We start from the raw sequence: 23,326 nt of genomic DNA, 5'->3' as shown, positions 1-23,326 counted from the left end.
CTCGATTCATTGCGAGGAGATGTCGGTTCTCTAGTCGTTAGAGGAGAGTCCAGACTGAAAGTGATGTCGTTAATAAGTATTACGTTGGAGCGTACTAGCGTGAATAGACCTCCCACTATTAAAGGATAGTGCTAAGGTGGAAATCAAGGTCTGTGGCCCCAGGAGGACTTCGTGGCGTAGGGGGTACAATGTTACTTGTAGCATTGCACCATCAGTCGTCCAATTGTACCCATGGCCTAGAGCAGCGGTCGGCAACCTTTTTAGACAGAAGAGCCAAAAATTGAAAATTTAGGAAATTTCCAAGTTTGAAAGAGCCGCACTTAGTTTTATCCTTACTACAAATAATGGTGATCGCTAATATACATTGCATCCTAATGTGAACTCAGTTTAATTATCATTTTTCACATCACAGGTTTTCGTTGTTATATTGTCAAACGGATGCGATTTTCTTTCTTCTGAATCATACATTTTCAAAATAAGTACAGATTAGTAACGTTGAAATGTTGGCGATTTGCCTATGTGACCTGATAAAATTTATCATTTTAAATTTTGGTTCAATTCTTTTTTAACGCCTTTTCCCAGATAAAAAAAAGACTTTCAATGTGTTCTGTTGAAATATTAAAATGAAACATTGAAAATGTTATATCAAAAAAATGCTTACTGCAAGAGGGAATTCAAATAAAAAACTAAACGAGGGTTTGTCACTATTATTTTTTTCTTCAAATCTTACAAAAAGCCTTTTTTTTTGGTTCTAACATCCGTTAAAAACAATAGAGGTTAATTTTTTTTTGTTATGCGCATAAAACTATCATTAAAAATAGTTAAATATTTTCCGGACCTTAGGATAAAAAAAACCAACAAATTTTAATTATAATTGCTAATTTTACGGATTGAAAACAATAAGACAAAATTTGACTAAATTTAACTAACGGTCGCGAAATGTGGTCTGATAATATTACGGGTATAAAATTTCTTTTACATTTTTTTATTACAAGCATTCCAATTCAGCTTTCTAGTTCTCATTTTGATTTTTGGTAAAAAACAAGGGATCAAAAATGATATTTTTTTGATAACGAAAATTTAAGTTTAAATTCTCAATTCTGTTCCAAATCGAAACCCTTTCAAGTGGTTTCTTCTCCATACTAATAAAATCTTTCAACAAACCCCTGAGTTTCAAAAAAATAACATCATTGATTCAGATTGATCCTTCTGTCAAAGTTTCTATGAATTATAATCACAAATGTTAATCATTGTAGTATTTTGCTTGTGGTTGCCTTATCGAAAATGTTAACTGATTTTAATGAAATAAGATTCGTTGTGTGAATAATTTATTTTAATTTTTCTGCATTTTAAAGCAAAAGAATTTCAAATATTTGAAACAGTTAAAAAGAAGATTAAAAATACTTTTGATTCATGACAGATTTGCTGTATTTCAATGTATCTGTAGAATGTAGATTCATCCAATGATTTTAGAAATATGCTGGGGTCCAATGAATGTTTTGATAGCTATCTCGGATCTTCCGGTACAATCTAACTTTGGCTTTGCTTCGCAGTGTTTCATTTTTCAACAAACCGATTTTTTAAACTCAAATTTTAGTTTTTTGACGTTATTTTGACCATTTTTGACGTTATTTTGATCATAGAACAAGCCAAAACCAAAATTCTGATGAAGACTTCGAAATCAAAATCAACTTTTAAAACAGTCATGACGTGTTAAAAATAATTGCAGAAATATGTTAAATGAATTAAGTTTAGAATCGAAAAAGGATGCAAAAGTTGTAAGAAAATATATTAAAGTTTATGAAAGAAAATGCTTCTTTACCAAATAAAGTCGCTCCTTCGAGTAAATACCTAAAAATACTCATATTATTTCTGAAATTCTAAAATTAGATCCAGTACTTAGCTCCCGGTTTACAAAAATATTTTTGAACAAACTTGAAAATTTTGTTCACTTGAACTCATACTCAAAATTAGAACGAAATGCTTTCATGGATTTAAAAAGGAAATTGAAATAAAATCATCATCTGATTTTCATGTTTGATCAGAACGGTGGTAAAGCAAATTTATTTTTAAAATATTCAATTCAATTTCATAATCTCAACAGTGATGACTGTATTTGACGATTAAAAAAACGCTCGATTTTTATACGATTAAATCCGAACAACAAAGAAAACAAATTCAACGGAAAACTTTCCGTACCACCGAGGAAAAATTTCTCCAGGCTTCCAAATGACTTTAAGACTATTATGAAAAACGTTAACTGATTCCTATATCTCAACTTGGTTGCAAACTGACAAGATGCTGTAAATTTGTTTTATACTAGTTATTTTTTGGTCTTTTTTTAATCCTTGGAAATATTATTTGAACTGAAAGAAAACTTATGTTGCGTCCGTTTACTCTTGAATAATTCGAGTATTTTCAAAATTTTCACACGTTGAGCTAAAGAGCCGCAATTATACATCCGAAGAGCCGCATGCGGCTCGCGAGCCGCAGGTTGCCGACCTATGGCCTAGAGTAACAAACTGAGAGGACGCGGTGGCTCACTGTGCCTTGGAATGCGATCCGTGAATGTGATTCACCACCTGGGTTAAAAACGTCTATTTTTAGACCCTTAGCTAGGTCAATTGCTCTAATGATACATTACTGTTTTATACTTGAAGCCAAGCTTTTTGCAAGTCATTTTCGATAATTGTGGTTCATGTAGAGGTTCTTAATCATTTCGAGATTTTTATTAAATATTTTTTTCCTATAAGTAGTTTGCCGAAAGCCATTTTATGTAGTTAAAGAACTATACGAATTCGATGATATTCGACACCTTATTCGTACATACTGAAAGAATGTAAGAGTGCGAATGTTTTTACTCTCAACTCTTGGAAGACGTTGCCAGCGCAAACATTTGCTGCTTCACTCATTGCACATTTCTTGCAAACACACCATCTGTTTTTAAGCAATCTGGTTGCACTGCTGTTCGCAGAGAGAACAAATATGCTGTTTTCTCACCTGAAGCTCGCATGGGAAATCGTCTTCAGAATCTGCAATCCTGGCGAACTTTTTATATATATTCGATTTATATTTTTTAAACCGACTTTAAATAAGCATTTTTATGATCGTTTACTTATTCTGTAGCAATTGCGATTCGCTTTAATGTTGTTAACGACTTGAGCTATCATTTTTATTGCGATTTTTTGTTTACTGGGATGGTCCTGTGAGCAGCATTATGATTGTGTTCCTTCGAACCCTATACATGTAACATACTTGTAGCAACTACATTGTGGTCCTCCGAGTTGTATTCATCTAGCAACTAGTGTTCATTTTTAATGGTCGTTCAAACCGTAATACTGGTTGTAATTTTCATCTAACTTTTTCATCCATAAACAACGAATTTGTAATGCTCTGTATCTATGGTACGTTACGGTTTGAATGCGTCAAAGTCGCCCACTGTAGAACCCATCTGTTGACTTACATATGTAGGAATTAAACAAAAGAGGACCTGAAGGCGAGCCCTGAGGTACGTCTACAGTTTTCTCATGGATCAAGATAAACTCTGTCTTGAGTCTTACTGTAAGTGCCGTCAGTGAACTACAATTCAAGGATCTTTTATTAATGTTAGCTTAATATAACACGTTGCATAAGCAGATAATGTAGACAAATTAAAAAGTGTACTCCTTTTACGAGTTCTTGATACATATAAATTAACAGAAAACCTAGAGTGAAGCTGGTTGAATAATGTGAGACTAAAAAAGTTTTCTTAAAAACTTCCGATGGGAGAGTCCACTTCCATAACTGCTCGCTTATCACGAATCAGTTCTCGTTACGATTTTTATTCCGAGTAATGTTTCGCAATTCCTGCTGGAACGAACATCCGCTGAAACTTATCACCTCCATCACAATCATCAGGAGCAGCAACGAGAATTGGAACCCATCCATCCGCAGAATGGTTAGTTTGTTGTTTGGAATGTCGTTATCAGTCACTGATAATCGCACTCTAAACTGCTAGGCGCTTTTGATGCAATCTGTCACGAGCGACGACTCTAAACCTTACACCCCTAGATTCGAATCATTTCAGCTAAAAATGGAACTTACCTGAAAAACAAGTGATGACTAAATAATACTGCGAAAAAGTACTGCTGGGAGTGGGGGCAATAAACAGGACATTGGCCCGGTCACGGGAACGATCGTTGAATAAATAAATCTCTGGAACTTTATAACGATTGGTAATCATCCTACTTTGGCGTTGCAGCTATATTTACACAAGAAAAACACCTAGTTCTCCTCGAGTCGTAATCATCGGATCAACACGAGGGACACACCGTCGTGAGCGAGATAATCATAAATCGGCGACGATTTTCCGGGAAATGCCGCTCGGTCAGTGCCAAATGTTCATCACATGCACACACACCCCAAGCTTGCGAAATCATCGACATCACCCAACAAAGTGACGGCGCCAACAGTTTGTGCGATAAAACATATTTTCCTGGAACCCGTAATTGGCAAATATCCAACAACTGTGTTTTGTGCGAAGCGCGCCAACTACAGCAAAAACATCCGGGGCAAAATTCCAACTAACTCGATCGAGAGGGATGGAGTGGTTGGGGGAAAAGTGGAGGAAAAAACCCGTGAACTGTTGTTGAAATTTCCCCGAATGCGGTTTCGTTGATAAACAGAGTGTAGGTACCTACCCTCGCGGAGTGTATTTTTCAGCAACAAAACAACATATCGTCGTAATGGGTTTTTACCGGACTTATTTTTATTCTGTTTTTTTTTTTTAATTTTACTGCTCGGTATTTGCGGCACGTGCAGGTGACTCTGCACATGAGGTTGTTTTTGCTGTTGTTCTTAATCCTGCAACCAACTGCAAAGCTGTCTCTAATGGCCGACATCAACAACCTTGAAGGTGTACACGAGCGCAATCTGGAGCTCGTGGGGGTGACGTTTGCGTACTAAGAATGTGCACTTGCTGTGCAGCTAGCTGGGTCATATCTGTCACCATCGACTTCTGATGATTTGCCGCTTTGAAGGTTTAGTTATTGCGTCTGGAGTCAAGGACTGGAGCCCGTGAGAGTTCTTAAACAAGACTTATTTTGAACAAAATTCTTCAGAAAGTCTATTCGAAGTAGTTTGTGGAAAAACAATTTCAATAACTGTGGTCCTTCGAGCCGGATCCATGTAGCAGCATACAAGTAGCAACTTTAATGTAGCATACCTATAAGCAACAATCTTATCGTGCTCGAGCGTTTTAGATTCATGCTGCATACCAGTAGCATGTAAATTGTGGTCCTTCGAACCGGATTCATATTACATGCAGGAATCAACTGTAGAGAAGTCCTTTTAACCGGATTTATACACATGGCTTACTCGTAGCAACTTGATTGTAGTATTCGAGATAGAATCATGCAGAATACTAGTAGAACCTTGGTTCTGGTCCTTTGAACCGAATTATTGTAGCTTAGATACTGGTGACAACTTCATTGTGGTCTTCTAGTCGGATTCATGAAGAATAAGAGTTCTCAATCAAGACTAAATTTAAAAAATTGGGGAAATCCTAATTCGAAGAAGCTTGTTGAAAAACAATTTCGATGACTGTGGTCCTTCGAACCGTATTCATGTAGAATACTAGTAGCAACTTTGTTGTGATCCTTCTAGCCACATGTATGTTGTATTTATGTATGTTGATTATCCATTATGGGTGCACGGATTCACCGCAGTTTGACCAAAGCATGAACAATCGACTTTTGATGATTTGCCGCTTTGAAGGTTTAGTTATTGCTTTATGGAGTCAAGGACTGGAGCCCTTGGGATTCCTAAAACAAGAGTTATTTTGAAAAAAAAAATCTTTAGAAAGTCTATTCGAAGTAATTTGCGGAAAAACAATTTCAATAACTGTGGTCCTTCGAGCCGGATCCATGTAGCAGCATACAAGTAGCAACTTTAATGTAGCATACCTATAAGCAACAATCTTATCGGCAATTTCATTGTGGTCTTCTAGTCGAATTCATGTAGAATACGAGTTCTCAATCTCAATCAAGACTAAATTTAAAAAAAAAATCGGAAAAATCTTAATTCGAAGGAGCTTGCAGAAAATCTATTTCGATGACTGTGGTCCTTCGAATCGTATTCATGTAGCATATTAGTAACAACTTTATTGTGATCCTTCTAGCCACATTCATATAACAATTGCAACCCAATTGTGGTCCTTCAAAAAGGGTTCATCTAGTGGGCTAATAGCAATTTCTTTGCATCTCTTCAATATATAGAAACTTCATTGTGGTCTTCTACCAGGGTTCATAAACTATACTGGTAGAATCTTGAATGGGACCTATAGCCGGATTCATGAAGTAGAATGTTAGTAGAAATTTGAACGTGGCCTTTCGCCGGATTTATGCACTAGTAGCAACTGTACTGTGGTCCTTCTGAAAGTCATGTAAAATCCTAGAGAAAACTATCGTGGTTCTTCTAGCCGGACACATAAAGAATACTAGTTGCACCTTGATTGTAGTCCTTCGATTCGGATTCTTGAAGGTTGTTAGTGGCAACTTCATTGTAGTCCTTCTAGTCGAATTCATGCTAGTAAAAACTTTTTTGTGATCCTTCCAGCTAAATTCATTATACCATTGTGGTCCTTCTAGTCAGGTTCATGAAAAATACAAGTTAAAAATAGATTGTGGCCCTTTGAGCACTAGAAGACTAGAACTAGATTCATGTAGTATACTAGTAGCCACTTTATTATGGTCCTTCAAGCCGGATTTATGCACCATACAATTTGTAACTGCATTGAGATCCTTCTAGTTGAAAGTTTGAAAGCATGGAAAATACTGGTAAAAACTTCATGGGAAGGCATTTTAAGTCTACTCAGATCTTCACATTACGGCAAATCCTCCAAAAATGTCGTGAACACCAAGTCCCTACGCATCATCTTTTCATCGACTTCGAAGCCATATACGACACGATCGACTGTGACGAGCTATGGTAATCGAGGGCGAGAACGGATTTTTCGGGAAGCTGACCAGACTGATCAAGGCGACGATAGATGGAATGTAGCGCTAGAAGATGTCATTGGACGAGCGGTGTGCGAAATGAGGGCACGATTTTCAATAGATCCAGTCAACTTATCTGCTTTGCTGACGACATTGATATAGTCGGTAGATCATCTGCGGCGGTGGAGGTGATCTACCGCAAATTAAAACGCGAAGCAAGAAGGATTGGGTTTATGTTAATACGTCCAAGACGATGCTTGTTCAGTAACAACAAAATCACGATCGACAGCGACGAGCTGAAGATAGTCAAAGACTTCGTCTATCTCGGCTCACTGGTGACCGCAGACAATAACCCCAGCCGTGAGATCCGGCGGCGAATGATCAACAGAAGTCGTATGGACTTCCACAAGCAACTGCGGTCGAGAAGACTTAGTCCTTCAACGAAGTGTAACCTGTACACGACGCTCATAAGACCGGTTGTCCTTTACGGGCACGAGACGTGGATATTTCTCGAGGAGGACCTGCGCACATTCGCAGTTGTTTGTTACTTTGTGGTTCTTCTAGCCACATTCATGAAAAATACTTGTAAAAATTAGATTGTGGTTCTTGAATCACGTTTCAAGAAACAAACTAGAAACCTAGAAGCAACATTGTTATGGTCCTTCGAGCCGGATTCTTATACCATCTTTAAAATTCAATGTAATGATCGTTAGTAACATTAAAAGCTTCACATATAGGGAGCGACATTGTAGCGTTTTTCCCGGACATCTCGCTAAATTCAAAATTTACTAAGGATGAAACGAACTAGCCTGTAAGCATGCTTAGCTCGTTGGCTCTCTATCTCTCAATTGCATTGCCTGTGGTGTGGTCCCGCTAAATTTCATTATTATTTCATTCATAAATTGATGAACGGCCAAGAGGCGACTGGACGTGTGTTTGTGTTTTTTTTCTTTAAGTTTTACTCACTCGCCGCTCGTAAATTCTGCGCAAAACACCGCCGGAGGATAATTGCAGTCGCGTGTGGAACGTTTTGTGCAGATTAATATTTTGTTGCGGCCGACGTGGTATAAATAAAAACGGCAGCACAACTGCGATAGAGCTAGCCGGAGTGAATGTGCTACTCGTGCTGTCGTTGCTTTTTTTTAGTTTCAGCTTTCGATCTTGCATCAGTGGCATCTTTCCTGTTGTTATTATCTTGAAGGCAGATCAGACTAGTGCAACTTTGTACCGGAATGCAACGCGATAGTACTGTTGATTGAGAGTTGTCACAAGATGAAGATAACAAATAGATTTTGGGGTGACTTATCTGAACTAAAAACGGAGACTTAACATACTCAAAATGCTTGGGTTTCATGTTTAGATGAAAATTGGAATAAATTTGAAAAAAAAGTTTATTGGATTGAAAAAAAAAACTTAGTGCCGTCCACGGGCTACAAATGTTTGTGGGAAGACTCCCTGAACAAAGTGGTCCTTCGAGCCGGATTCATGCAATTTGAAACCACTGACAATGACCTAAAAATCCGGACAATTGTGCCAAAAATAAAAAAAATAAACACTTTCAACTGTCGTTTTCGTTTTTATTATTTATTGAGATTGCCAAAGAAACGCAGCCAATTTAGGTGATACTCTCGAAGACTTTCTTTATGGCACAATTTTTATAGCCTAGTCTTCATTTTTCATTTGAACGGGGAAAGCTTGAAATTCAAGACAATCTTCTACATTCGTCAGAGGGAATTATAAAATGCAAACAACCAGATGCCAGGGTTTTTCACCAACCGGACTCGATGAAATTTCATACAATGTAGGCGAAACAACAATAGAAACCAAATCTTTGGAATGTTCACTGTAAATTAGATAATATTTACCAAACATCAACATCATCGGCAGATTTGCTTTTTTCCTCGTCTCTACCTCGGTTGTTTAAACTCGGCAAATCGGCCGAAAACGCTATAAATAAACGTCGTCGTCGTTTGTGAGGATATTATTGCTTCAATCCATCCACAACGCGACTGACCCAACTTTCCCGCCTTGTTCTCTTTCTCAATTATTCGACCCAATTTCTCTAGCTCACAAAACCAAATGGTTCGGGTCTTAACATTTGCAGGGAATTTTAGGAGATAAAAAATAACGAAATTTGATTAAGTGATGATTATGTCGCAGTATCAAACAAACAAACAATAATCGAATTTTGGACATTTCTTTTGTTTTGATTACGATTTTTTCCAAAAATCCTTCATCCAACTGAAGAAAAACAGGCATTTGGGTTCTGCCAACCTCTGTTTATTTTTTTCTACCTCCGAGCAGTTCTGTTGTTTCGTTCCATGTTGTTGATATGTTTGCTTTTGCGATATTTTTAGGATTTATTGACTGATTTTGTGTCTCCCTCCCTTCAGGCTATTGACTTCAGCAGCTTAAAATAGTAGATACCTACTCTTAGCTGAAAAAAATGGAACCGTAACGAAGTCAACATACATAGAGAGATAACAAAGTGGAAACGAAATTTAATTTAATTTGGGCAGTAAATCCTTAGAAAATTGGGTGCTCGCTTTCACTCTCCACCTACCTATAGTTGATTTCGCAATCGATGCGGAGCTAATAATTCTTGTTTTTCGGAGTTTAATCGAATTTGTTTTGATTCTATTTTTACGCTTCGGCCCTAAAATTGAACTGTCTATTTGGCTGTTTGTTTGACTGTAAATTGTGAATTGTCGATATCGAAGTGACGTTGGTGTGTGACGATTATAACTGTCAAAACAACCGTATATATATAGTTGAACTAAACATAATTCCAATACCTTATTGTTCTGACTAAATCAAACATATTTTATGGTCAATTTATGGCTGGAAATTGGCATACAGGAACGAAATTTTTCAAACTCACAATAGAAGAAAGATTTTTCCATATTTATAGGTATATGTTTACCTTTGGATTTTGTCTTCTTTTAATCATACTTGACTAGCTTCAAAAAGCCGTCTTACCTCATCGACGGATATCGCTGGAAATGTCCGTATCTTTTCAGTTATCATTTTTTGCTGAGCTCTCTCATAAGGCCGTATGCCATCGCACAATGGGAAATCAGGTGATCAAAAATCGGTCAATCGGAAAAGTGGTTGTCGCCAATATGTTTTTCTATTTTTTTTTTATGGAAAGTAGACACTTTTATTGAAAGATATTCCAAATTTTGGAACTCAAGGAGGTGCCAGGATCGAAAAATTGATAAAAAAAGATATAAATGGAAAGAAGGTTGACAAATTTTCGGAAAAAATCCAATTTTAAAATATCTATGTTATTTAGAAACTATAATAACAAAAAAAAAAGTTATAAGTGTTATACATCGTTGTAAAAGCTATGAATCAAACTTTCCAAAACAAATAGTATTGTGTGACTTTGGAGTTGAGAAAATTATAAAGTTGTGATTCCAACGTGCTCAGAATTCCGAAACATTTTAAAGTTGTGATCAAAAATTGAGTTCAGGATCCCGAAAAAACGCTTCTTAAGGCCGGAAAACCCATTTTAAAGATGCGATCAAAATTTTGAAGATGATCTCAAATTAAGCGTAGAATCCCATAAAAACGCTCCTAAAGGTCAGAAAACGTATTTTAAAGTTGTGATCCCAAATTGAGATCCTGAAAAAAAACGCTTCTTAAGGCCAGAAAACGCATTTCAAAGTTATGATCCCAAATTAAGCTCAGAATCCCATAAAAACGCTTCTAAAGGCCAGAAAACGCATTTTCAAGTTGTGATCCCAAATTGAGATCCTGAAAAAAGGGTCCTTAAGGTCAGAAAACGCATTTTCAAGTTGTGATCCCAAATTGAGTTCGGAATCCCGAAAAAAACGCTTCTTAAGGCCAGAAAACGCATTTTAAAGTTGTGATCCCAAATTAAGCTCAGAATGTCAAAAAATCGAAGCGAAAGGCTCGAAAACCCATTTTGAAGTTATGTTCCCAAATTAAGCGTAGAATCCCATAAAAACGCTCCTAAAGGCCAGAAAACGCATTTTAAAGTTGTGATCCCAAATTGAGTTCGGAATCCCGAAAAAAAAACGCTTCTTAAGGCCAGAAAACGCATTTTCAAGTTGTGATCCCAAATTAAGCTCAGAATCTCAAAAAATCACTTCGAAAGGCTCGAAAACCCATTTTGAAGTTATGATCCCAAATTAAGCGTAGAATCCCATTAAAACGCTCCTTAAGGCCAGAAAATGCATTTCAAAGTTGTGATCCCAAATTGAGATCCTGAAAAAAAAAACGCTTCTTAAGGCCAGAAAATGCATTTTAAAGTTGTGATCCCAAATTAAGCTCAGAATCCCCAAAAAACGCTTCTAAAGGCCAGAAAACGCATTTTCAAGTTGTGATCCCAAAAAAAGTTTCTTAAGGCCAAAAAATCCATTTTAAAGTTGTTATTGCAAATGAGGCTCAGAACCCAGAAAAAAACACTTCTAAAGGCCAGAAAATGCATTTTAAAGTTGTGATCCCAAATTAAGCTCAGAATCCCTTAAAAACGCTTCTAAAGGACAGAAAACGCAATTTTAAGTTGGATCCCAAATTATGCTCAAAATCCTGAAATATCGCTTCTAAAGGCCAGAAAACGCATTTTAAGGTTGTTATCCCAAATTAAGCTCAGAATCCCGAAAAATCGCTTCTACCAGAAAAGACCTTTAAAGCTGTGATCGCAAATTGTGCTCAAATTGTTGAAATAGTTATGACAATATTGTTGTCCGCATGCTTGTATGGGTGCTCCCTTGGCTAAGATTGCCATGTTGCCCGGTTTTTTTCCGGGTTTGTTCGGATATTTAATACAAAATTTGGGAAAGGTTCGGTTCAGCCCGATTGCCCGGATTTCGTTGAAAAAAGCTCGGATTTTGCCCGGATTTATTCACTTTGTATGCCAAACAAAACCAAAACAAAAAAAAACAAATTATGTTGTATTTTTTTTATTTATGCGTAAAAAACGAAGAGTTTTTGAGCCATTTTTATAAAAATACTTCATCATGAAAGGTTTTTCGGAAGCCTAAAATACGGTGTGAAATCTACTGATTAATTTTGATTGAAAAATATTTCTCCAAATTTTTTTTATTGAATTTTGTTGAGTTATATCTGGGCTTTGACAAATTTGCTCGAAAATTGCCGGGATTTTTGGTCGACAATTTTGAAATCAAATGGCTGGCTTTGTCGGATTCTTTGATGAAATAGCCCGGATACGTGTTGGAAAAATTCTGACAACTTTACCCATAGTGCATCGCCGCGCCAAACATTGCGGTGGTCGGATTTCATTGATTGTTTTGTTGTTGTCGCCGTCCTCGCAAACCAGCGCACAGGAGGGGGGAGATGTGCGGGTGGGAGTTACGAAAAAAGAACAGATGCAGAGGAAAAAAACAAAAACAAACACTCGTTGATGGTGCTGCGCGGAGCGATACTATCCATGCCACATCATAGTATGCGGGATTTGTTTTTCACATCATCATCATCTTCATCATCATCATCATTGACGAACCTACTGACGGACGAACGAAAGCTGATTGATGTGCCCCATCGTGTAGTCGTTCGTATATTCGTCTCGTAACATAACATAGCCGTCCAGAGATGCCAATATGCCTGATTTTTCAGGGATTGCCTGATTTTTCGAGGCTCTGCCTGACAACCTGAAAAGCCATTGAATTTCCCTGATTTTTCAAAAAATGCCTGATTTTGCCTGATTTTTGCGAATGTGATGAAAAATGGGTAGTAAGGAACTAAATTAGGCTCCATTGCTGAAGTAAAAAAGCGAAAATGTGGCTGAATGAAACCAATCGAAAGATTCCCATTAATTCATATCTTAAAAAGGGAATGAAAAGGAATCTTTCGGCTTTGATTCAGTAGAATTATGCAACCAAGTAGGCCCACAACACAGTAAAAATGTAGAGTGATGACCAAAAAAAAAAAAAGGTCATCACTTTTAGAGGAATTTCCGTTACTTATGTAGCCTGGTTTTGCCTGATTTTTATTTCACCAGTTCCCTGATTTTTGAAAATATATGTTGGCAACCCTGTAGCCGTCGTAAACCCAAATCAACGTCAACAACGTCATCGTCGTCGTCAGCAAACGGAACGGAAAATGGCTAGGCGCGCATTATTGAACGAGCTTCCCACCACTTGGTTGGGGTAGTTGTTTTTGAGCATTCGTCGCGAATGGTTCGTTTTTGTTGGGTTCTCGGTTATCGGTAAAGGTTACAGTACAGTTGCTAAATCTTTCAAAAAGTCGTGTACAGAACTCGCTAAAACCATAGTTGACACATCTCCCTCGAAGTTGACTTTTAAATGTTTGTGATTTCAAGCATTTGGATTTGTCGGAAATACATATAATACTTGGTAGGTGGCATCGTTTTGTGTTGTGCCTTCGAAGCAGTTAGAGCAAGTTCACTGGTTGAGATGGAGTTGGAAATTTCGATGGTTTACATCACATCACAACACATTTGCCGTCCACCGGTGTTGGGAAAATCTGATATTCGAACAGTTTCGCGCTGCAAAATTTGTATCGTATAACACTTTTTGGCTGAGGGTGATAGAAAAACACAATGTTTTGCAACACCGAACCGAGTGATAGAGTCGGCGTTGCAATACAGTATTCGTGCATGAAACGATTCGGTGCTGCCATCTTTCTTATGCTGAAAACCTCAGTTGAGGAGAAAATAAAGGAAATTGAGCAATTTCAGGATTTAAACATAAAGTGATATTTTCTTTTTAAAAAAAATCTTTTATCAATTGAATTGATACTAATTGCAAAGAAGTAAATCAACTCTTTAAAATTTACAACCAATTTTGTTCATGCCCTTGCCAATCGAATGGGCTATCATGCATTTTTAGGGGCAGAGATGCCAGATAGCTGTGTGAATAAATAAACTCGGTTTGTTTGTTTTGTTTGAGCGGTTTTCGGGAGAAGGAAAGTGTTTCATTTTTTTTTATTTGAAAAAAAAGGATTCCGTCGGAATGACCGGTAACATGTTCGGAACGCCGCCTTTAACGGTTCCATCATGAATATAAGTTTGTTTGAAAAGCTACGAAACAAAGACTCTTTATTTAAATTATATGTAAAACCTTTAAATTCGAATAGTCCTTAAAATACCAAAATCACTTTCATGTGTGCTACATTGGTAGAACAATACCAGTATTATAGAATAACTATAATGACAACTGACTGATGATTTGAATACGTTTTTCATGAGTTTTTTTTCATCTTAAGTAAACTGCAGAACAAACGTCCCATGCAACAGTTCCAAGCAGTAACATAATTGAGCTTTGAGACATAAATTTGCAATGGTCATAAATTAGACTAAATGACGTCTAGATCATGGCAAACATATTACAGCTACTCCAATTTATACGTTTTGTAATGAGGATTGATTACCTAAATCTTTTTTTTTTACCTTAAATGAATAAGTTAAACAAAGTTAAAACAAAAATTTAGTTTTTAATTTTAAAAGCAAACTTAATTTATCGAAGTTATTTGGTTTTAATAAAAGTTTTTTTTTATTTTGAATTTGAATGACGGTTTTATGGAATTAGAAATGTGTCTGACTTTCTACTACTTTCTATTTGTCACTTACTTAATTATCACTTTGAAAATGAAAGTTTAAGGAAGAGATGAAAAACTTGATCAGCTCGTGTTATCAAATGCACTCCAATACAAAACACCTAATTCTGCAGAATATAGTTTAATATTTGAATGCATTATAACTTGAACAATACTTATTCATACATATAAATAATAAAATTTTCATATGGACACTACTATTTCAAGTTAATGATCAAGTAAAATGAATTTGATTTCAATTTTCAAACGGTGAATTCAAAATACAAAAACTCAGTAAAATTACTGAAAAGCAAATTCTCTTGGCATCGCTGGTTGCTTTCGATTTTATACCTTCGTATTCTATCACACCGGTGGACGGCAAACATTTTTGGTCTATATTTCACGATAGAAAAATTCCCATCTGTGCTACAGACGTCAAAATTCCTACCACTTTTTCCCAACACCATTGGACTTGCTCTTATGCGCAATTATCAACAGACAGTAACTACTAGTACACAGTTTATCGCTATCACTTTCCACTTCCACACAAATTTTTATAAATAGCTGTACACAACGCAGTCAATTAACGCAAAATTCGCTCGTAAGACGACTGCTGACTGACCAACTGCCAACGGGTGGATGTTGTGGGTGGTAACTGTACAGTTGGTTCGACGATCGAAGGATGGATTTTCCGTGGAGGTAGACGCTAGCCGTTGAGGAATGCTGTTGCAACTTTGTCGCCCTGATTTATTTTTTATGACCTGTCGGTGAAACCTGTCGTAAAACAAATACAGCACTAAATATGTAGGCCGCTAGCAGGAGGGTGCTGCTATTCATTGGTTTCTCATTCAAAGAGAAATCTCTTGCTTAAATAATCCACCGAATCCAAACCCAAATGGGAACAGTTGTGATTTTGTTTTCTCGAAGAGACGGAAAATGGCATATAATCGGTACTATTAAAATTACGTTCGCTAAATAAATCTTTGTACAGTTTTAGAACTCGAACAGTATTGGCTTGAAAACAAAAATTTGAAAAGCAATTTTTATTGTTTAGAGGGTAAAAATGTCGTTTGATTGAGTTATTCACCTAATGAAAAATACGGAACTAAGAGAATTGCCTTGGGGAATATTGAATTCCGCGATGATTGTTGGACACAATAACAAAGCGTTTCGTACAAAATCCAGTGTTTATTTTATGAACTATTCAAACTTTCCTCTCAACTTTAAATTTCCACTCCAAGTGCAACTATTCCGTATAGCATTTTAGGCATTTTATGTGTTTCATGTAGTTTTTTTCAGCTCAGCTTGAGGATCAAGAAAATTAGTGTTGGGAACGAAGTTGCCGAAAAACAATTCCTCATCATCTCAATATCTGTAATTCAGTAGTGTGTTGAAAAAATCTGTGACATTTTTCTGTGAAGCTTTTTCCATGAATCTTTTTGAAAATTCTACCAAACTTAAAATAAATTTAAAAGTTTTTACATTAAACTTAAAAAAATCAATTATTTTAACTAATGCCATAACAATTTAATGAATACAAGTTGAAAATCGAAGCCAAATATAGATACCGAAAATAAAAATGTCATCAAATACAATGTCAAAAATATGTGAAAAAACTACTTGACACACTTAGGTTTTAACGGATCAGAAGTAATTTGTAGTGAGTTTCTAAATTTTACACTTTCTCTGAATATTGCCGAAGACTGTCAACAAAATAAGCGAAAAGTAGAAAAAGGAAAACACGGAAGATACAACAATTTAAAAAAAAATCATTACAAAAAAACTACTCCAAAATTTTAAATCGTATGACACATTAAAAATTGACCCATGGAAATCCGGAAAATCGAAATTTTAATTTTGATGCCCAATGACTTAGAATATATTTATTTGTTTTATTTACATACACTGTAAATTTTTGCCTCGATTTCCAGCAAAAAATAATTGCTGGAAACGTTCAGCAATCCAATTTTTTGCTGGAAACCAGCAATCGGTTTTCTAATTGCTTTCTAATTTTTCAGCAATCGGTTGTGTTCTTGTCATTTTTGCTGAAAAATCATAGTAATCGGTTTTCAAATTGCTGGACTTTCCAGCAATTGATCTAGTTTGCTGGAAAATCAACAATCGATTTGACACATTGGAGTCTGTTTGTTTTCGTACGCTCAAGCAAGGTGAGACTTTATTTTACGAATTTTGGTTGTATTAATATAATTATTTTTATTTTCCTCTATATTCTAGCAACCAGACACAAGTCAAGGGTGAGTTTTTATTGGATAGATTTCATAAAAGATACTAATTAGAACTCTTTTCTCAGGTAGCGAATGATCAACACTCTGGCACAAAGCTGCCACTCCAGAGGCGGTGCTGGACAATTAAAAAAAATAAACAAAACATAATTTAAAAATGGAAGAAACTAATTCTTTTTCATTGCTCATTATATGCACAGCCAGTATTCAATATTTAATTTGGAATTGAAATATAAATTTGGTACTAAATACAGCCGGTTGCTAGAAGGTCAGCGGGACAAAAACCAGCAAAATTTTGCTGGTTTCCAGCAAAAAAAAATTTGCTTAGTATGACTTAGAAATACATTGTTATATAGGTACTCCTAAATATAAACTGTTTCAGAAAACTAAGAAGGATTTTAAAAGTGTACAAACCGATAGTTCAAAAACAATGTTATTTTCACTGTGGAAGACATTTTTTTAAACAGGATATCTTTCACAGTGACACAGTTTTGTGACGCGAAGTTCGTACGAGATTTTCAGTTTTTAGACATTATTTTACGTTAAATACGTATTTTTCGAGAGACTTATATACATAATTGGTTAACTGTCTCTTCAGTTAAATATGTATTAGAAGGGTTGGTAAAAAAGGAACCTAAATTATTTTAGACTGTTAATGATTACCTTCTTTTCTCTGACAAATTAATTACTGTTATCTCGTAAACAAAATATGACTAACAACAAATCTTTTTCTCCGTTGTTTTTCTTTACAGTTACCTCCTTGTGATCGATCTATTGTGTTCGATTGGGAATAACGGGAACTCTCAGGCTGAGAGAGAACAAATAGGGAAGCCTAAATAGAACCAGCATCCAGAGAGATCAGGATTCGATCTCGAGATCGGCGGGCGAGTCAAAACGGCGATGTAAACTACTCGTCGTCCCCTCACCTCAGGGCAGAAATCTTGAAAAGTGAACTCTCTGCTCGAGGAAAATTGGCCCCGATCAAGGCTAAATACAACAACAATAAGTAAAATAAGCGGAACGCAAAAAATTTTCAGCAACGAGAGTGAAAGTATCCGAATAAGTGCACCCCACACACAACAGATCGGTGGTGACAAGAAGAAGAGGAAACAAAAATTTAGGAGAGCAAAATTGAAAACAACAAAACAAAAAAATCCGCGACAAAGTACCGTTATTTTGGGATCAATTCCCGATTGTTGCCGACGACAACGAACGAGAGCGAAAAATTGCGCCACGGGAAAAGTATTGTTGTACATCTCGTAGTGGTAATTTGGTGGTAACGGATCTTCCCTTCAAGGAAGAAGAAGGAGTAGATAAACCGTGAAGTAAAGTGGTAATGAAACTGGCCCCAACCGGTGCTGTCTCGGTGAATCTCGAGTGACGAGTTTGGTTCGGTTTCGGTCAAGTCGGTTTCCTTTGACCAGATCTCACAGAAAGGAGCAGCCGTAGGAGCTGTAGGAAGGACGGAGGAACTTGCTAAGTGGTGCCAATTGTGCCGGTCAGTCCCCGTCCTCTTGGTTGGTGGTAAACAAGTTGTTTTCGTGAGGCGGCAATTTGGTGTATTATTGTCGACCGACGAGAGAGCGCCGACAACGACATCACAACATCACATTTCTCGAGTCACGAGAAAATAAGAAGATTAAACTATACAGATGGAAATTACGCGCGATTTTCAAGTCGCGCAAGTTCGCTCACAGTCAATAGTAAAGTGTTTGGGCAAATATCTAGCTCATATCAGAAAAACACGTGTGGAAATACGCGCGCATGCTAAGCTAGTTCAGTAAGCCTGGAAGAGCGTGCAATGATAACACCTTAAAGTCGCAGTGAATGAAGAAATCAGTTTCCCAACAATTATTGTGAAGTGTGAAGCTAAAACGGCCACGGAATGGGTGTTCGTTTTAACTACGACTTCTGGTCTGATCCGGAAGAAACGACCGAAGTGACGTTCTTTTTGCCGAATGGAGTGCTGATCATACTGAAGTATTCAATCTATGCCACGCTGCAGGATCTCAAGGCGGTAAGTCGGTTTTTATTTTAAGTTTAGTCAATAAGTCAGTTTCTTCATATTCAGGAAAGTTTTAAACTTTGATTCAGGTATTATACGAGTTTAAGATTCCTGAATTTTGATAAGAGGTGTCTGAGAAAGACTTCTCTCTGTTTCATTCGACTGAGTGCTTTTACACTTAATTTTAATGGCGTACGAAGCCTTTATAATTTATAACAAGCCTTTTTGAGACTTGTGTAAGCCTTTAGATTCAGGAAAGTTTTAAACTTTGATTTAGGTTTTAAACGAGTTCAAGATTACTAAGTTTTGATAATAGGTGTCTGGGAAAAACTTTTCTCTGTTACATTCCACCGAGTGCTTTTACACTTATTTTTAATGGCGTACGAAGCCTTTATAATTTATAACAAGCCTTTGAGACTTGAACAACGCTGTAGAAAACCTTCAAGAGTTGTCCAAATTTGGATATTAGGATTTGCACCATACACCACCAAACAAATTTACAAATTCGTCAGAAGAAAAATGTTCAAAATGGTAAAAAGATTGAAAAGCTGCTTTAAGTTAACAAAAAGACACTTAAAAATAACAAAAATGACCACATTAGGACAAATTTTTTGAAAAATATAAAAATGATAAAAGGCAGAAAAATGACAAAAGGGTCAAAAATAACTATGTAGCATGATAAAAGATAAAAAACGCTAAAAACTAAAAAGACTAAACAGATCAGAAAGACTAAAAGTTTTAAGACCTAGACTAAAGACATAAAAAAAAACTAAAAAGACTGAAAAGATTAATAATACTCACAAGATTAAACAGATCAAAGAGAATAAATGTTATGAAGACTATGAAATCTCAAAAGACTAAGACGGCTAAATTACCTCTAAAGACTCCAAAAATAACAAAAATGACCATATTACAAAATTAATAGAAATAATAGAAATAATTGAAGTGAAAAAATTTCTAAAATTTACAAAATATATAAAAATGACAAAAATTTAAAAAAATATTAAAATAACAAAAAGGACAAAAACGACAAAACTTCCAAAAATAACTAAGATGATAAAAATAATAAAAAGCTTAAAAAGGATGAAAATACCAAAAAGACTGAAAAAACCTGTAAATTGTAATTAATTCTAATGACTCCAAAAATGACAAATCGACCAAATTTCAAAGAAGATAAAAATAATGGAAATGATTAAAGTGAAAAAGGAAAAAAAAAATTAAAAATATATAAAAATGACAAAAATTAAAAAAAAAAATAGAAATTATAAAAGGGAGAAAAACGACAAAACTGCCAAAAATAACTTAATTGATAGAAGTAACAAATAGCCTAAAAAGGTTGATAAGACCAAAAAGGCTGAACTTATAGACTAAAAGATATGAAAAAAAACAATAAGACATAAAAGATTAAAAACGCTAAAAACATAAAATACTAAAAAGACTAAACAGATCAGAAAGACTAAAGGTTTTTAGTCTAAAGACAAAAGACATTAAAACCTCAGAAAGATTAAAAATACTCACAAGATTAAACAGATCTAAAAGAATGAAAGACTTTAAAGACTAAAAAATCTCAAAAGTCTCAGACGGCTTATAACTCTAAAGACTCCAAAAATGACCAAATTACAAAATTGATAAAAATAAAATAAGTGATTAAAGTGAAAAAATAACAAAAATATGTAAAAATGACAATAATTAAAAAAAATAGAAATGACAAAAGTGAGCAAAACTGTCAAAAATAACTAAGATGATAAAAATAATAAAAAGACTAGAAAGGTTGAAAAGGCCAAAAAGGCTGAAAAGATTAAAAAGTTAAAAAAAAAAAAACAGACATGAAAGATTAAAAACGCTAAAAACTAAAAAAACTAAACAGATTCGAAAGACTAAAAGTTTTTAGACTAAAGACATAAAAAAACTAAAAAGATTAAAAATACTCACAAGATTAAACAGATAAAAAAGAATAAAAGACTATAAAGACTACAAAACCTCAAAAGCCTAAGACGGCTAAATTATCTCTAAAGACTCCAAAAATAACAAAAATGACTAAATTACAAAATTGATAAAAAAATAACAGAAGTGATTAAAGTGAAAAATAACAAAAATTAAAAAAAAAAAACATTTATAAAAATGACAAAAATTAAAAAAAAAAATATTAAAATAACAAAAGAGAGAAAAACGGCAAAACTGCCAAAAATAACTAAGATGATAAAAATACTAAAAAGGCTAAAAGGGTTGAAAAGGCCAAAAAAGCTGAAAAAACTGAAAAGACAAAAAAGACTGAATAAACCTGTAAAACTGATAATACTCAAAAAGATTTTTGAAAAACTCAGATGTCACAAAAAGACTTGAAAGACTTGAGGGCTTAAAAGCCTCAATTGACTCAAAAAGACTCAAAAAGTCTGGAAAGATTCAAAATGGTTCAAAAAATTCTAACTATTCAAAAAATTCAACGACTCAAGGACTCAAAATGAATCAAAAACTCCAAATACTTAAAAGGCTAAAAAACTCAAACAACCCAAAAGTCTCAAAAGACTCAAAAGAAGTTTGAGTTTAAACTTTTTAAGCATGAATTCTTTATCACAAGTCAAACTCATGATTTCAGGCTCAACGAATAGTAAGTAGCAAATTGAAAGACAATTCGTTAAACTATTTTGAAACTCGTTTTAAAAAGTGTTTTACTTCTAAACTCGAAACTGTTTCGTTTGCCGAGTTGGAATCTTCTGAACTGTTTTTTGCTAATATTTTTTCGTCACGACTCTAACTTTTGTTAAAAAAATAAGCTACCACGAGTCAGACTCGTGATATTCCACTTTTCGAATAAATTCTTAGTCACGAATAATACCCGTGGTATTCGCTTGATGCACAAATTTGCTTTCACGAGCCAGACTCGTGGTGGTATGCAGAAGGCAGGTTGAAACGAAGGTTTATAACAACGAGTCTGACTCGTGGTAAAGTCGGTATTTTACGCATCTAATAATAATATAAAAGAAAGCAATATTTTTAAAATTTCATTTGAAAATGTATACAGAGCTTGTAGTTTGTTTGTATGAACAACATCCAAACACTCAAGAAAAGTTTGATTGTGAAATTCTGAATCTTCTGAATGACTCTTGCAAAACCAAAAGGCCTGAGATTTATTTTTCTTCGTTTTACTTTCAAGGTAGGGGCGGATATTTATAGTCGATTACTCACCCAGTATGCGTCCGCCCACATAAACATACTCGGAGTTGTACATACGTACGTACACTGAACTGAACAGTCAATTCAGTTCAATGGCGTGGGTTGTTTTTGTTTTTTGAGCGCAGGGTACTCCTACCTACTGATTTTCGTGCTTATTTGCGTGGCATTGACACATGCGCCTGTTGCGTCTGTTTGTTTGTACCTTTTGCGCGCGATCTTTTACATTTTCTCCTCTCATATGGACAGAGAAAAAATGTTTTTTTTTACATTAACAAATTGTTGCTTTAAATAATAATGTCATTTCAACAATCTGATTTTTTCCAGATTCCAGAAAGTCAATAAGAAATAATTTAAAGTGTACCCTAAGGTTCTCATTTGGGGTCACTTCTGTTTAAGATTTTTTTTTCTTCCGAGAACAGTGACAACCTTTCATTTTCCGAAATTTTAATATTGCTAGCTTTCTCAAGTACACGAGCTCATAAATTTCAACCTGCGAGACAACTAATGACTTCATAAATCGACCAGCAACAACAAAACACAAAAGTTCAGATGGTCAAAATCATCCCGACACAAATTCATCATAAATTATCTGTCGTCGTTGGGTTTACCCGTATAGATCGAGTGGATGGATGGATGAATGAATGGTTGAATGAATGAACAATATTGTACATATTGTTGTTTTTGTCCAAGACCGTCAATATTGTTTGCCCATTTGCTGACGTCCGACTTGAACGCAAACTCACGGGACCGGATCATCATCAGCAGCAATAACAGAGAGAGAGAGAGAGAGTCTGAGACTGGGAATGAATGGGAAAAAAAAGTTCCACAACCAGGGTTGTTTCCTAGAAAAAAAAGCTAATCAAACAAACAAACCAAACTTGACTAAGCTCGGTCATGTGCCTTTTACGTCAATTTTTTCACGTGTAGATATTTTTGTGTGTTTTTTTTTTGCTTTCTATCCTTGAATCGGAGTGAGTTTTGCGTATCTCCGAATTCCGTGAATAATACTATCGCTGCTGCTGCCCATACCATAGTTATGGGTCTGCTATCAGTGGGTATGGGATACTTTTTCGGTATAGATACTACAACGAGTTACGTACATATATTCCATCAGATTTTTACGAAAGCTGCTGCTGGATGGATTGACGTGATACAGTTTGACGTACTTTCAGTTCACTGACGGACCTAAAAAGGTGACGAAATTGCAATTCGACCCAAACTTTCGCGAGAACGCACGAGTATAAATAGATTTACGATTGTTTCACCGATAGGAAAGTTGGGTAACGATATTTCGGGCTCAATTTTGCCGAATGACGTCAAAAAGACGTTGGATGTTCATTGGAAACCCAAAAATTTTTGTGGAAGAAAAAAATTAGAATATTCAG

The 23,326-nt window shown here is 35.5% G+C and overlaps 1 protein-coding gene across 2 annotated transcripts in view; it reads left to right on the top strand.

Annotated features, from left to right (window-relative positions):
* The window catches only part of LOC129739907 (phosphatidylinositol 4,5-bisphosphate 3-kinase catalytic subunit beta isoform), a 95,231-nt gene that overhangs the window by 53,903 nt on the left and 18,002 nt on the right, over positions 1 to 23,326 (top strand). Inside the window, exons 1-2 of one of the 2 annotated variants that reach the window (XM_055731448.1) lie at positions 13,116 to 13,318; positions 17,515 to 18,779. In XM_055731448.1, coding sequence (XP_055587423.1) covers positions 18,648 to 18,779 — 132 coding nt within the window. In that variant the 5' untranslated portion in view covers positions 13,116 to 13,318; positions 17,515 to 18,647. Of the gene's footprint in view, positions 1 to 13,115; positions 13,319 to 17,514; positions 18,780 to 23,326 lie in introns of those variants that run through there. The other variant, XM_055731447.1, reaches the window with a different exon arrangement.

Source organism: Uranotaenia lowii, chromosome 1 (genome assembly GCF_029784155.1).
Source record: "Uranotaenia lowii strain MFRU-FL chromosome 1, ASM2978415v1, whole genome shotgun sequence".
NCBI classification, from domain to species: Eukaryota; Metazoa; Arthropoda; class Insecta; order Diptera; family Culicidae; genus Uranotaenia; species Uranotaenia lowii.
The sequence above is the reverse complement of the archived record's forward strand: the minus strand, read 5'-3'. Positions and strand labels throughout refer to the sequence as shown.